The sequence below is a fragment of the Podospora bellae-mahoneyi genome, chromosome 4 (assembly GCF_035222275.1).
Source record: "Podospora bellae-mahoneyi strain CBS 112042 chromosome 4, whole genome shotgun sequence".
Lineage (NCBI taxonomy): Eukaryota > Fungi > Ascomycota > Sordariomycetes > Sordariales > Podosporaceae > Podospora > Podospora bellae-mahoneyi.
In genome coordinates, this window is record NC_085883.1 from 2,203,242 (window position 1) to 2,217,848 (window position 14,607).

Genomic DNA, 14,607 nt, shown 5'->3' on the forward strand with positions numbered 1-14,607 from the left:
GCGTGATAAAGCGCATCGACTTGAACGGATGACAGTGGCAATCCCCACCAAAAAACAGGCCGAAATGCCATTGACGCCAATGCTTGATGCAGGAACAACACCTCAACGTTCGGATGGTTTGTCTGGGGGAAATGCGGGCTGGTTTCAGGGGTCATCCCATGTGTTATCTCCGTCCATCCTATCTCCGTATCCCATCTCTCCATCCCATCTCTCAGCCCCATCTCTCCAACGCCCATTCTCCTCGGCCTATTCACTCTTCACCTAGACAGAGCCCTCACAAAATCATCACAAATCACATCACCATCAGTGCACACACAAAAAGCTCTCTCCAAAGATCATGAGTTTTCATTCCAATCCATCGATCCTTTTCCATAGCTAAACACAGCGAGCACCCCCCATCCATCATTCCACAGGATAGGTATTGTCCCTCGCGCAAAAAGGCTACATAAACAACAAAAATATACGTACCCGAAAAAAAAATAAAAAAAAATATCTCCAAAATCAAGTACAAAAAAGTCTCAGCGGCGGATGTTGTTATCCCCCCTCCTGTCCGAACAAAAAAAAAAAAAAGAAAATTACCCCTTCATCATCCACCCAGCTAATACCTCAACACAACCTTGCTCCCCTTACTCTCCCCCCTCCCATGCCCCGCCCTCCAACTCTCCTCCTCGCTCACAACCTCCCTCCTCTCCGGAATCGGCACCAAACTAACACTCGTCCTCCTCCTCTCCCTCCCAACCTTCATCTCCACAACCGGCTTCGCAACACAAACCTTGTGCAACCAGTCAACCTCACTCTTCTTCTCAACCGCTGGCACAGCCGCCCACAACCCCTGCCCCTCAAACCTCTCAAAAGGATCCTCCCCCCTCTTCACAGCCCTAATCTGCCCCAAAATCTCCACCTTCCTCGCCTTCTTCTGAATCGTCTTCCTTCCCTTTTGCCTCCTAGGAGCGCTCTCAGCATCTTCAACAGCGCCGTCAGCAGTAGGGGTGTTAACACCCTTAGCCAACCCCCACATCTGCTGCGGCGGGATCACAGCCACAGCAGCAGGGGGCGCCCAGAGGGTGGCAGTCGGCTTGGTAGGGACAACAGCGGGGACCTTCGACCTGCTCGACTTGTGAGATCTGGAAACAGAAGTCTTGGGGCGGGAGTGAGTCCTAGCAGGGGTGGACACGGGGGTTTGCTCAGGCGTGGTCTGGCGAGAAATAACGAGGGACTCGCGGATGCGATGGCTCAACCGGCGCTGAATGTCCTGCACCGTCTCAAACGTTGTCGTCGCCATGGTGGGCTCCTCTGTTGGGATGGGGGGAGGTGGTGGGAAGGGGGCGGAGATGGAGGTGTTGCGGCGGCGGTATTCAGCCTGGGCAAACTGCTGGGCGAATAACCTCTCTTGCTCCAAAGCTTCAATCTGGGCTTGGATCGTGTCCCTCCTGCTGCGGGTAGATGTAGAGGCCGAACGCTCACGTTTGGTCTTGGAAGCCTGACGACGGAGCTTCTTGGCGGCGTAGGAAGAGATAGCTGGGTGGACAGACTCAAGAGGGCAGGTGATGGCCAGAGAGCCAAAGAAGACGGGGTGAACGTTGGCTACGTCGTAGGTGTAACCAGTGGCAGCGGGGTGGAACCACTCGGAGCGAGTGATCAAGCGCTTGGCCGCGAAGACGGGGTGGCGGACCGAGGAGTCAAACTTGGCAGGATAAGAAAGGGCGAGGGCCTCTTCAAGAGCGGCGTCCCACTCGGCGGCGGTGGCAGCGGTGCGAGTAACCTTTGGGTAGCTAGCGGCAACGGCCTCGTTCAAAGCGGCGCGCCAATCGGCAAGGCTGAACTCAGGGTGGGTGGTCTTCTTGGGCTTGGCCTGTCCCTGAATCCAGTTGCGTTCAGTCTTGGTGACAGCCTCGAGGGTCCAAAGAGAAGTCGACTTGAGCTGCTCAAGTGGCTTGCGCTCAACAGGACGGGGGCTACGGCTCATGGAACGAGCAGCGGGCTCCTCAGTGGTGGTGCGGTAGACGGTACGGCTGGGGTCGACGGTAAAGAGACCTTGAGGCGAAGAAGATCTGCAAACGCCAGGCGGGCTCCACACACCAGTAACAACCGACACTGGCTTGGATTGAATCCAGTTGCGCTCAGTTTTGACGACAGCCTCAACAGTCCAAAGAGAGGTCGAGGCAAGCTTGTCGAGGGGCTTGTGGTCAGCCGGGCGAGGGCTTCTGCTCATGTACTGAGCAGCAGGTTCCTCAGTGGTGGTCCGGAAGACAGTGCGGCTGGGGTCAACCACAAACAGACCTCCCCGCGAGGAAGATCTATCAGTGACAGGTGGGGTCCACAAGCCAGCAGAGACTGTCTTGTTCTGAATCCAGTTGCGCTCGGTCTTGCGAGCCTCAGTCTGAGCAGTCCAGAGGGAAGTCGATACCAAACTGTCGAGAGACTTGCGCTCAGCCGGACGGGGGCTGCGGCTCATGTACTGAGCAGCAGGCTCCTCGGTGGTAGTGCGATATACGGTGCGGTTCGAGTCAACGGCGAACAACCCACCCCGCGAAGAATCTTTATCCAATGTGACGGGTGGGCTCCACAGACCTGCAGAGACCTGCTTGACAGCGGTCTCGGCCTGGGTGGATTTGATGGGGTGGCGAGGAAACTGGGGTTGCTTGGGTGCCGAGGCCGGGGCAGCCGGCACTTGCGACTCGGCGACGGGGGCGGGCGGAGCTGGGCGGGGGTTGGAAGGCAGGCCAATCCTGGCAACAGGCTTGGACACGGGCTTCTTCTGAACTTGGGGCTCGGGCTCATAGACGGCATCGTTGAGGATCGTAAGGGCATCGCTCTCGAGGGTGGCAGAATCACGCTTGCGGCTAACAACAAGCTCGCTGGGCTCAGCAAGGCCAATGACAATGGATTGCTCGCGGGAAGATTGGTCCTCATCATCGGACTCGAGCTCTTCAACATAGTCACCCAAAACAGAGTCCTCAGAGGGAACCAAGCTGCTTCTAGAGGGGACGTTGTCAACCTTGAGTAGGCTGGCAATCTCCCAGAGGGTGGTCTCATCGAAGCCATCGTCGCTACCATCTTCATCAGAATTCATGCCGTCAACGACGTCATCGTCGTCATCGTAATCATCAAAGAACGAAGAAGAGTATTCGTTGAGCTCAGTCTGCTGGGAACGGACAGGTGCACCAGAGGCCATGGTACCAGGCATGGCCATCAAGACAGGAGGGCGAGCCTGGACGGAGGCCGTGTCGGACTTTTCTCCCCAGGGGAACTGGAAGATGCCGAGAGTGCCCCTCTTGTTAGGTAAGGGCTCGGGGTTCTCGATGATATCAGGGAGAAGAGTGACGCGCTTGTTGCGACGAGGCGGGCGCTGTGTCACCGGACGAGGAGCCTTCTGGGGCTGAGGCGCCGCAACCTGTGAGACACGCTTGACTGGCTCAGCTGGGGGAGCAGCTGAGGCCCAGACGGGCTTCCAGAGTCCGGTGGTGGACCGGCTGGTGTTGGTGTAAGGCTTGCGCCAGAGGTGGGTGCTGTGAATCTGGAGGGGCTCCGGCTCCTTTCTGGCCATGGGGCGGACAGAAAGGCTGGGGAGGACAACCTCGGTCTCGGCAACCTTGATGGGAGCAGTCCACAAAAGACCAGCAGGGGCGGAAGACCTGCTTGGCGGGGTCCAGAGCCACTCGGCCTTGGGCTGCTCCGGAGAGGGCTCGGGAGTCTGCTCGAGGCACTTCGCCGGGAGCTCTGGGACAGGGGGAACCTCTTCCTCTTCCGGAAGATTGATGGAGGATGCGTCAGACTCCGGGGGAGTTGGGCTCGCAAGCTGAGCTCTGGTGAGCTGCAAGAAGTTGACGCTGCTCTCGCGGAGGAGACGGGCGTCCATGTACTCCATCTGCGCCTCAGTCAAGCGCTTCTGCCACTTGCTCATCTGAGCGCTGCCAGAGTTGCGGACCGAAGGTTGCTCCTCAATCTTGGACATGCTGCTGTGCTTGGACAGGCGAGCAATGCGGGAAGCCCTGCGGTCAGATCCGATGCTCACTCTGGTGTTGGCGGTCTCGGGGACAATGTTGGCAACGCTGGCGACAGAGTCACGCTTGACGGCGGGCGAGCTGGTCTGGACGCTCGAGAGAGAGTCACGACCGATGTCGTGCTTCATCTCCTTCCAGTGATCAACCTGCATGCCCATTTCCTTTTCCATCATTTCAAGCAGGGCCAAACGCTGAGAAGGCGTGTCAGCATTGACTTCAGGCTCCTCCAGCTTCTTGAGCTGGGCCTGAATCTGCTGCAGAGCGTGTTCTGGCGACTCCAGAGGGGAAGGCTCAGCGTGAACGATGACGGTCTTCTTGTTGGGGGTGCGAAGCGAAAGGGGAGTAGGGGGTGTCTTTCTGCATCCCTTCTTGCTCAAGCAGTCCTTGGAAAACGCAGGGCACTCGTCACCAACACGCCTGTGCCACTGGCTCTGAGGTGCAGGCTTGGGCGCAGAGGCAGGCTCGGGGACTGGTTCAGGCTCAGGCTCCTCGGGGGCCGGAATGGTTACTTCATCGTCCACGAGCCAGGATTTCCGCATACCGAACTTGGAAAAGGTAGACGTGTCGAGCATGAAAGGCACGTCATCGCTGTTTCGAGACTCGACAACCCTGGTCTTCTCCTTGGGCTCTTCAGCAACCTGCTTAGCAGGCATCCGAACAGCGGCAGGGAGACCCTGAGCCGGCATGATGGCCATGGGCATGGCGTACTCTGGAGAATTCATGGAGCTCCAGTTTGTGGCTGTTCCCAAATCGTCCACAGTAGTCTCGGTCCAAGCTGAGGCTCGGATTGCAGGAATGACTGGCGAAGACTTGCGCTTGTCTTCTTGCTTGCCAGCCTCAAAGGCACTAATCCATGCCTTGCTTGTTTCGTCCGTGGCTTGGACATTTGACTCTTTCCGCGGAATCTCGTCCACTTCGAGGATGCTATCAGTCCGTACAGATGTCTTGGTGGTGCGGTTGGACACCGTCTGATTGTCGGCTTCACTGGTAGAGGAAGTAGTATCCAGGTAGGACATGGGAATTCTGGGGAGCTCGGGCACGGAGGAGGATCTACGTCTAACGGACTTTGACCTTGGTGGAGCGGGGAAGAGGAGAGTCATCTTCTCGTCAAAGGTCATGCTCTTGGTGTTGTTGGGTTGTGGCCTCGTAGGCAATCCCACGCTTCTGGGAGCAGGTGGGAGCGGGGGGAGCTGAGTAGGGCTGCCAGAAGTCGCATCCAAAATGGACTTCCTTCCCAAAAGAGAGCTGGCAGACTTGCTTCTGCGATGGCTGGGAGAAGCAATGTTATCCGGCTTGCGTGGGATAGGTCGCGGACGGTTGACGACTGAAGCAACCCTGGCCGGAGCCTTGGAAGTTGGGGCTGGCTTCGAGGGCAGAGTGTTTGCCCTGCTCATGATATTTCCAACAGCAACCGGGTCGTGATACTCGATGTTGTTGATGAACATGATGGTCTTGTGCTGCGACGAAGCACCCATCTCCTTGCCAACCTGGATGCCGCGAGCTCTTGGGTTGGTTGGGAGACCAATCGTGGGTCTTCTCTGGAGCGGCGTCTTGGCTGCTTCCTGAGGAGGGGTGTCGGGCGAGGGAGGCAGCTGTCGCGACGGGCGGATGCCAGGTCTTTGGATCGGCTGAGGGACGTTGGCTTGCAGCAACACTGTTATTGGACGAACGTCATTTTGGGATGCCCTCGCAGGTTGAGGGGCAGGAGTCAGCTTCTCAGGGGTCCAGGGCCGTTGCTCCTCTGGCTCTGGCTGGCGTGGTGATCTACGACGAGTCTCATCACTGGCAGGAGAAAGCTGGGCCGAGGTCGTGGAGGCAGAGCTGTCGGCTTGCAGACCTCCAGGGAAGGCACTCTGACGGGATGAAACTGAAGCCACCTCCTTTCTCTTCATGCTGGCAGCCCGCTTGACGCCCTCCTCGGGAGTCAAATGCATCGACTGCATGACGGACCGGTGCGGCACCGATAGGCTTCCCTCCTCCTCAATCCTGGTCTGTCTCCTTTCCTTATCCGCCATGATCGCCGACTGAAGATCAATAACCGTGATCTTGTTTAATGGGTTACCGTCCTCATTAGACTGGAGGACTGGCTTGCCAATCACTGGCCTTCCCCCTGTGGAAGATGTCCTCTTTCCAAAATCGCCCCACATGCCCTTCTTCTGAGAAGCCGATCTCTCCAACTGGCGGACATATTCGGAGCTCACTGGTGGCGGCATCGCTGGTACTCCTTGGGTAGCGACGCTCATGGCGAAGGGGAACCCAGCACTGGTCTCATCCTTGGTATTTGGCACCTCTCTAGGGTTGACGAAGCTCCTCGATGAGCGGATGTTGGCCTCCTTCAAATCCTCAAACCGGCTTGGGGGATATTCCGAGTCAGCGGTCGAAATATCACGGCTGATGTTGATGCGTCTCGGTGAAGGGGCCTCGGGAAGCCCAGAGTCGGATTTCCTAGACGAGATCAAAGTCATGGCGCCAGCCGTAATGAAAACTAGAGGTTGTCAGTTGAAGGAACCAGCAGGGCAGTGTACAACTTACCGATCAGCACCAACAGTCCGCCGGCAGGGAGAGCTGTCCTAGCGGCAGATGGGATGGTGGTGATGCCGAGCAGCATCACAATGCTGGCAGCTGTCCAGCAAATCAGACCTAGCAAAACTGAGGTGAGAGACCTGGAGTTTGTCTTCGCAGCACCGCCACTCGAGTAGGCCTTCTGGATCAGAAGAACAATGATGATAGCATCCAGAGCCAGCACAGAAACGCCGACAGGGAGAGCCGAGGTCGTCGCGAGGCAATAGTCGTCGGTCTGAGGTCGAGTGAAGCCGACAAACACGGCACCGGCGAGGAACCGGGCCAAAACGAGAATCTGGGGTAGCAACTGCACCACCGAAAGCTTGCCCCCCTTGTTAGAATTCAAAGCCCACAGCAAGAACTGTTCGATCGAGAATCTCGCCAACTGGTCGAAAATAGAAGCGAAAATAACACCGATTTGACATGGCATCGATGAGCCTGTGGTATCGATAAGCGTCGTAGCAAAATCGATGGCAGCCCATAGGGCCGAAGAAATAAGAAATAATACGAGGACCAGCCTCTGGCTGTCGCGGAATACCGCAGCACCATGGCCGTTGATGTAAAGAACGAGAGCCGCCGAGGCAGCATAGACAACGCTTCCGCTATACCAGTATGTTAGCTAACCTCCTTCACGATGTCCATCCTCATCCTTTGTCTTCTTCACCACCGCCCACAACACACAACACCTCGACTCGGGACAGGACACATAGAGTGGCGAGAGAACTGACAAGGTAAAGGCCCCAATGAGGGCTTGCGTGGTGGTACCGTTGTTCGCCATGATGGACGATGATTAGCAGTATAAACGAGACAGAACGAGTACAGAGAGAAACTCAAAAGGCCCAATCAATGGGGGGCAAAAGTATTAAGGTAAGAATAGAATAGAATGTTAATTGAATGAGCGTCTCATAGTGATCGTTTCCCGCACGTCACGGCGTCGATGTTGTGAATAGTGTCAATGACAGGCAGACATGTCAGGGCCCATGCCGTGTCGTGCCAAACAAACAGAAGGAGAGCAAAAGGCAAAGGAAAAGAGAAAAGAGAGGCGGTTCTCGAAGAGAGTCCCGGCCGGGGCTGCTGGTGCAACGCTTGACGGTCAACGCCCCCGGATCAGCTGGGTTCCTCGCGGGGTGGGATGGCGGACATGGGACAGTGGAGAAGGGGTTGATGAGAGGAGGTAGCAGAGAGGCTGCCAAGGCAGAGCTTGTCGCGCTTGTTACAGAGCCCCCCCTAATCGCCATCCAGTCAAGGCCCGCGGCGAAAAGTTCCGTCTGGACTTCGCTTGCAAAATCGTTTCCTCTGGTAAACGGGAGCTAAGCCCAGTCTCGCCATCTGTTGTTCATGCTGGCGCGAGGCATGGGCAGGCATTGGACGAGAGGCGAGGCTGACAAGGCCAATGCTCGGCGGTTGCATCGTAACCCCGTCCTTGGTGTTTCACTTGAAACCTGAGATGTCGCATCTCGCACAGACTCATTGCAGAAACTTCAGCATCTGGCAGTAGCGATAAAAAAAGAGTAAAAAGAGGGGAGACCCTGTCGTCGTCGCTTCTTTTCTCCAGAGCTTGGGATGCCCAGTCTGTCGTCCCGAACGGGCTGTCCGTGTGCCCAAGCAGCTGGGAGGAGGATGCCACTTGGATGGGTAGACGCTGTGACTTGTGACGAGGATAGCTAACTGTAAAAGGGCGGCGAAACAGCCATCAGGCGCTGGATGATGTGACGATGTGTGTGTCTGTCTATGAGCGTTGATAGGATAATTTCTTCGTCATCGCCCGTGGCCGAGTTGGCGGGAATGGAACACATTTGCAACGCACCCTGGGTTGGTCTTTGTTTGGAGTGATATGCTGTGTATCTCCAGAATCCATCCGAGGGCCTACTCAAAGGCTCATGTATATGACTGAGGTGAGCCTTCTGGTGCACGATGTTGGACGCGTCTAAGCAGCGGGACCACCCCTCCCGGTCGTTAACAGAGAGCTTATCGAAGCAGTGCACGGACCTTCTGCTGCTTGCACTGATAAGGAAGCTGTGGATAACTGATAAGCTTCAGTGACTATCTCTTGACATCCAAGTCAACAACATCCTAAGGCTTTAGAAACTTGAACTTTTCGCCTTGCAATTCCGATCAGTGTTATTCATTGATCTCAGTATACAGCTTCCAAGGATTATTCTCAGTCACCAAGAATTTAACCCCCAACTTATCATTTAGTCACCGGCCGCCTGCCGTTCAAAGCCAAGGTGTTCCAATAGCCTCAAGATGGAGTGTGTCATGATTTAACCGCTCTTGCCTGGCACGAGATTCATTCGCCGACGAGATCTCAAACATGAACACATCAAGGTCACAACAGCCGCGTACAATTATCAGCCTTGACTACGTCTTTTAACGAAACGAAACAGCAACCCTCACACAGTGTCCCTCGTAGTCCTGTCATGAGTGAGGGGTAACAATGAGGGGTTGAGGCTCCAAGTCGTAGCTATCTGGAATACCTACTTCGTAAAAGGAGGTGACCCGAGTAAACTACAAGGCCTATTTCATCCCGAGTCTCATTATGTCGACGATCCAACGGCCCGGACCGGTAGGCCAATCCGATGACCTGTATGCCGACGGCAAAGTCATGACAAAGGCTCAATTCTGGCCACATATCCCACCACCACCCCGCAGTCATCAGAAAGGCGTACCGATATGTAGGCCAGCCCCATCGGCATCTCAACGCCGTGTTCTCGGAAAGCAGCGGTCCACGGAGCAGCCGATGGCTCCCGAGGAGGGGTTCGCATCCGGGACCAATCATTTTATCGCCATTTCCAGTTCCTACATCTCTATGAATGATGTTATCTCATGCTTGAAGATAAAATAGATACCCACAACAAATACATCTTGAGCCACTGTGTCATTTGCTTAGTATTTACCTGTCTCGGTGATGCTAACCGTCCGTGTTAGTCTCGAGGTAACCGAGTTGGCATCAGACCAACAAATCTCGTATCACATCTACACATCACCAACACCGACGGGGATAAATGACTGTATTCCGTGACTCATTGTAACCACACGTCTGTCTCATAAGCATTAGGATCACGTATAAGACTCTCGTCATCCTCTCCTACTCACGAGCCTGTTTATACCCATCCCAATCATCTCACAACCCCTTGTCTCCCTCAAGGTCCCTCACACTACCGCCGACATGCCTCGTCAAGACCTCGAATACCCAAAAGAAGCTCATAACACCGTGAAGCGCTACAATCACCTAGGTCAGTTCCCCTTTTTTTTTTTTTCCCTCCAACCAACACCAACAAACTAACCATCCCCCCAGCTGAATACTCCCTCCGAACAATCCACTCCATAATCAACTCCACCCCCCTCCTCCACATCTCCTTCAACACCCCCAACACCCCCTACCCAGCCACAATCCCCATGATCGGCCAAATGGGCTCCTTCGACCGCCCCTCAGCCGACCTAGGCGACGTCCTAGACCTCTACATCCACGGCTACATCTCGGCCCGCCTCACCAACCTCACCCGCACACCCTCGGGCCTCCCCATCACCGTCTCCGCCTCCACAGTCGACGGCCTCCTCCTCTCCCTCACCCCCTTCTCCCACGGGTACAACTTCCGCTCCGCCGTCCTGTTCGGACACGCCACCGTCGTGACAGACCCGGCAGAAAAGCTTTACGCAATGGAGCTCATCACGAATAAGGTGGTTCCAAACCGGTGGAACGAGGCCCGGACACCGCCGACGGTCGGCGAGATGGCTGCCACGGCGGTGATGAAAGTCAAGATTGATACCGGCAGCGCCAAGGTGAGGACCGGGCCGCCGAAAGATGACAAGGGTGATTTGGAGAATGAGGAGGTGAGAGAGAAGGTGTGGGTTGGGACGGTCCCGGTGTACACTGTGCTTGGGGAGCCAAAGGTGGCAGAGTATAATCTGGCAGAGAAGGTGCCAAAGACGTTGGTGGAGTGGAGGAAAGAGGTGAACCAAGACGCAAAGGAGTATGCTGAGCTCGCAGCGGTGAAAAACTTGGCTCCAGAGAAGAAGAAGCAGGATGATAACTGAGCTGTGGTGAAAAATGGAAAAGTTTTATGCTTGTTTATGAGTCAAGGAAGTATTTGATGATGAAAAAGAGAAGGAACTCCTGAGCTTCCGGTATCCTTGTATGCCAACACGATGAAGCGTGAATAAACAACATTCAAACAACCCACCCAATGATAGACCTCTCAAATGCATCCCTCCGTCAAAAGTGACCACGTCTAAACCCCTCTAACCCCCGATCTATTCCCCATCATCCTTCCCAAGCAACACCAAATTCGCCACATTCATCACCGTAATAATCAACCAAACCAACACCCCAAACCCCGTGATCCACCAACTATTCCCCATCCTCACCACCCCCCCCTCCCTCTGCCCACCTCCCCTCCTCAAGAACCTCCTCAGCCGGCCCTTAACTCCCTCCTCCTCCTCCTCCTCCACCTCCCCAGCAACCTCCCCCCCCTCCCCCCCAAAATGCCCCCCAAACCTCGCCATCCCCGGCCTGACCATCATATACCTATCCCTCCCCGTAAAATAAATCAACGGCGCCGTAATAAAAGGCAAAACCACACTCAGCGCCACCTGGCTCCCATTCAACGCAGCATCCAACCCCTCCCTCCCCACCGCCGCCGCGATGACAATACTAGGCACAACACTAATCCCCCTCGTCACCAACCTCCTCAACCAAGGCCTCATCCTCCACCTCAACGCCCCCTCGCTAACCATCTGCCCAGCTATAGTACAAACGATCCCGGCACTCACCCCCGAAAACAACAATGCCAACGCAAAAACCGTCCCCGCCACCGGCGCGATGCTCCTAGACAACAAATCATGTATCCCAAACAAATCCGCATCCACCGCCTCCCCATACAACGCCGCCCCAGCCACAATCAAAATAGCGCTATTCACAAAAAGCGCAAAACTAAACAGTGCCAGCGCCAGCTCCGCAACAGAGTACTTCATCGAGTGTCGAATCGCCTCAAGGCTGGGTATATACCCCTTCAACCCATCCTCCTCTTCCCTTTCCCCCTCCCTCGTTGCCGGCACCAACCCCATCCTCTTGTCAAACTCCCACAACCTAGCCTGCACAACCCCACTCCCCAAATACAAACTATGCGGCATCACCGTCGCCCCCAAGATCCCACAAGCCTGATACATCGCCCTCCTCTCCACCAGCTCCCTTGACGGTACATACCCCCTGAACACCTCCCCCACCTCCACCCCCTTGACCATTCCCAACTGCAAACAAAAACACACCACCACCGCCACCACCAACCCCACGACGAAATACTCAAACGTTCTCAGCCCCCTCATCCCCTTTTCCGGTGCGTACCAAATCAGTATAAGCAACACCTCTGTTATGCTAAGCGCACACCCCGCCACGAGGGGAATCTGCGGAATCAATAAATTGATCGCTATAGCTGTCCCGATAACCTCGGCGATGTCGGTGGCAATGATTGCGCCTTCGGCGAGGAGGTAGAGGGGTATGTTTAACCACCACGGCAAAAAGGCCCGGCAGGCCTCGGCTAGGTTGAGGCCGGAGACGGTGCCGAGTTTGATGGAGAGGGCTTGGAGGAATATGGCAAAGATGTTGCTGAGCAAGACGATGAAGAGGAGCTTGAACTGGTAGGAGGAGCCGGCTGCGATGTCGGTTGCGTAGTTGCCTGGGTCGACTACATTCCGGGGTTGTTAACATGCTGATGAAACGGAAAGGGGGACGGGGCTTACTATAAGCAACAGCAACCATGAACCCTGGGCCGACAAACTTTGCAAAGGTAACAACCGCTTTTTTGAGGTTGGACATTTTGGACTTGAAAGAGGAGGAGGTTGTTGTTATTGTTGTTGGTGGTGAGAGGGATGGCGGGGGCGCGGTGCAAAGGCGCTGGTGGAGGGAGCGGATTAGGGGTAGGGCGTCGCCTTCGGGGTTGGGGAGGGTCGTTTTGCTGGTGTTATTGGGGGTAGGGTCGTCTGCGGTGCTGATGACTGGGGTAGAGACAGCCGGGCTTCCGCCTCCGGGGTCATCGGGAACGGCGGCGGTGGCCATTGTGGCCTATCTCTGTTCTGTGCGAGATTGCTGTCGTGGGATGATGGTTCGTGATGGCAGCTACTATCGTCCAAGTTCGTCGTCGGCGTTCGCGATGTCGCAGTCGACGATTGTACAGCGTCAAAGGCAGCAGACAAAAAGCGCACCTTCCTGATGTTCCAGTCAAAAAGATCACGAGAAGGGACGAAAATCAAGAGCAAGGCGGACACCCGCTCACCCAACCGCGGAGTTTTCCCCGAGCCACTCAACCCCCTCGCTATTTTCCCCAAACAGAGAAGGGACGACTGAGTACACTCGGATAGGTGTGCAACATGCGGCTCTCGCTCATCACACTTCCGGATTCGGAGCTAGAAGACGAAAGTCAAGCCTCCAACAGTCAGCCACAGCCACCAGATGGGGATCAAGAAACAAAATTGTCACCTGGGGAAGCCTCCAAAATGATGCCGTCATGCCCCAAAGCTAACGATTTAGCAAACATGTCCAACTGCAGTGTCGTCAACAGGGTCCGTGTAGCGCAAACCTTGTGTCCTGTGATGCTGCTGTGTCCGAGGCCCTGCATATGTCGGACATTTACCGGCATAGAATGGTTGAGACAAAAAAGATATGGGCAAATAGATCATGTTCAATCTATCTGAATATCTAACTTGTCTGGTTTGGTTTCGTTGGGCCAGTTGATGACCAGCGACATCGGGCCGGCCCTCCTCGTAGGTAAGTAACCCTCGGAATGGCCGGTCCTCTGTCGGGTGCTCCTGCACCACAACCACCATCGTTGAGGGGAGAGATCCCTTATCCATATCATTTCTGCCAAATAACCTGGCATTAAATAATTCCTGCTCGCTGGGCCGCAAGGGCCGTCTGCAAAATGCGTCATCAAAAGCGTCGAGAATGCAGACGGCGTGCCCTGCCGGCTGTCGGATCTGTTCCGAAGCCCAGCGCTTCTCCCGCGTCTAGTACACCTGGGCTGCTTCCGCCGTGGCAGCAGCAAGCTTAGAGCTCCTTCTTCTCCTCGTAGCCACCGGCCTTGGCCCTCTCGCGCTCGCGCTTGGCATAGATACCGGAGGTGAAGGGGTTCTCGAACTGGATGGCGATAATGTAGACGATGAGGACGTGGAGAGTCAGAAGGATACCGGCGGGCTTTCCGTAGAGCAGAGCGCTGCCGAGGAAACTCATGGTGGAACCGTAGTACATGGGGGCGCTGGTGATGTTGAAGGGGAAACCGGTGACCATCTTGTCCATCAGGATGCCAAAGTAGTCACCCAGGAAGGTGCCAGTGATGCCAAGCTGCCATGTCGAAGAGATTACCAAGATGTTTCCAAGAGCCAAGAGAGCGTAGGCAGCGTAGGTGACATTCTCGCCCTCGAGGGCGGGGTGCGATGGCTGGTCACGGAGGGCACGCTCGTAGAGGAAGTCGCGGACGAGGCCGAGAGAGAAGATGGTGGCGGCGAGAGCGTAGCATCCTTTTTGGGCGCTGCCAAAGGCACGAGTGATGAAGTGGTCACGGTACTCCTTGCGGGCAACGATGCTGTTCGGAGTTGAGCTGTTAGCAGCAGTCGGATGGCGTTGGATCCAAAGGGAGGAGAGAGCTCACTTCCAGAAGGTAGGGTTGAAGGCAATGGCAGCAGCAGAGACTATCGCAGCGGTCAGAGATGATTGTCCGGCATAGCTATTTGGCACAAGCGCATGAACATACTGAAGAAGCTGCGCTGGTTGAAGTCAACGTAGTTGACGAACTCGGTGAGAAGCTGAGGGATAGACATGATGGGCAGATCTGGCAGTGGTATTCTCAACAAGATGGAATTTGCAGAGGGAAAAGAACAAGTAAAAAGAAGCTTGTGATCACGAGCGGCACAGATCACAGGTGGATGTGGATGGACACGGGCAGAAAGAAGCTAACCGGGCTGTCCCCGTTAAAAATTGTGTGATGCTGTTTGCTCCACAAAAACTTCTCAAAGCGTCATCGTCCCCCCCACACTCTTCCCCGCGGCA

The 14,607-nt window shown here is 55.5% G+C and overlaps 4 protein-coding genes across 4 annotated transcripts; 1 reads left to right on the forward strand and 3 right to left on the reverse strand.

Moving 5' to 3' along the window:
* Positions 1–324: 324 nt before the first annotated feature.
* Positions 325–8,473, reverse strand: QC761_408670 (uncharacterized protein). Its single transcript, XM_062879142.1, has 3 exons — positions 7,295–8,473; positions 6,537–7,168; positions 325–6,489 (listed from the first exon to the last, which is right to left on the reverse strand). Exons 1-3 carry the CDS (start codon positions 7,342–7,344, stop codon positions 599–601), a joined length of 6,573 nt encoding a protein of 2,190 aa, XP_062732358.1. The 5' UTR covers positions 7,345–8,473; the 3' UTR covers positions 325–598.
* A 609-nt stretch (positions 8,474–9,082) lies between these two features.
* Positions 9,083–10,774, forward strand: QC761_408660 (uncharacterized protein). Its single transcript, XM_062879141.1, has 2 exons — positions 9,083–9,802; positions 9,865–10,774. The coding sequence occupies exons 1-2, from the start codon at positions 9,736–9,738 to the stop codon at positions 10,602–10,604; spliced, it is 807 nt and encodes a 268-aa protein (XP_062732359.1). The 5' UTR covers positions 9,083–9,735; the 3' UTR covers positions 10,605–10,774.
* On the reverse strand, positions 9,490–12,621 carry SMF3 (NRAMP-like transporter smf-3; the record flags this gene model as incomplete). The annotated part of the gene is made up of 2 exons (XM_062879140.1): positions 9,490–12,250; positions 12,306–12,621. 2 exons carry the CDS (start codon positions 12,619–12,621, stop codon positions 10,821–10,823), a joined length of 1,746 nt encoding a protein of 581 aa, XP_062732360.1. The 3' UTR covers positions 9,490–10,820.
* A 987-nt stretch (positions 12,622–13,608) lies between these two features.
* OPI3 (Phosphatidyl-N-methylethanolamine N-methyltransferase) lies at positions 13,609–14,520 on the reverse strand (the record flags this gene model as incomplete). The annotated part of the gene is made up of 3 exons (XM_062879139.1): positions 14,312–14,520; positions 14,210–14,249; positions 13,609–14,143 (listed from the first exon to the last, which is right to left on the reverse strand). Exons 1-3 carry the CDS (start codon positions 14,376–14,378, stop codon positions 13,609–13,611), a joined length of 642 nt encoding a protein of 213 aa, XP_062732361.1. The 5' UTR covers positions 14,379–14,520.
* Positions 14,521–14,607: the final 87 nt, after the last annotated feature.

Bases quoted from the DNA above. Each gene is read 5' to 3' on its own strand.
- QC761_408670 (XM_062879142.1), bottom strand. From the start codon at position 7,344: ATGGCGAACAACGGTACCACCACGCAAGCCCTCATTGGGGCCTTTACC. The intron at 7,169-7,294 runs GTCAGTTCTCTC...ATACTGGTATAG, and splicing joins CTCATTGGGGCCTTTACCTT to CGGAAGCGTTGTCTATGCTG. The intron at 6,490-6,536 runs GTAAGTTGTACA...GACAACCTCTAG, and splicing joins CGGACTGTTGGTGCTGATCG to TTTTCATTACGGCTGGCGCC.
- QC761_408660 (XM_062879141.1), top strand. From the start codon at position 9,736: ATGCCTCGTCAAGACCTCGAATACCCAAAAGAAGCTCATAACACCGTG. The intron at 9,803-9,864 runs GTCAGTTCCCCT...CCATCCCCCCAG, and splicing joins GAAGCGCTACAATCACCTAG to CTGAATACTCCCTCCGAACA.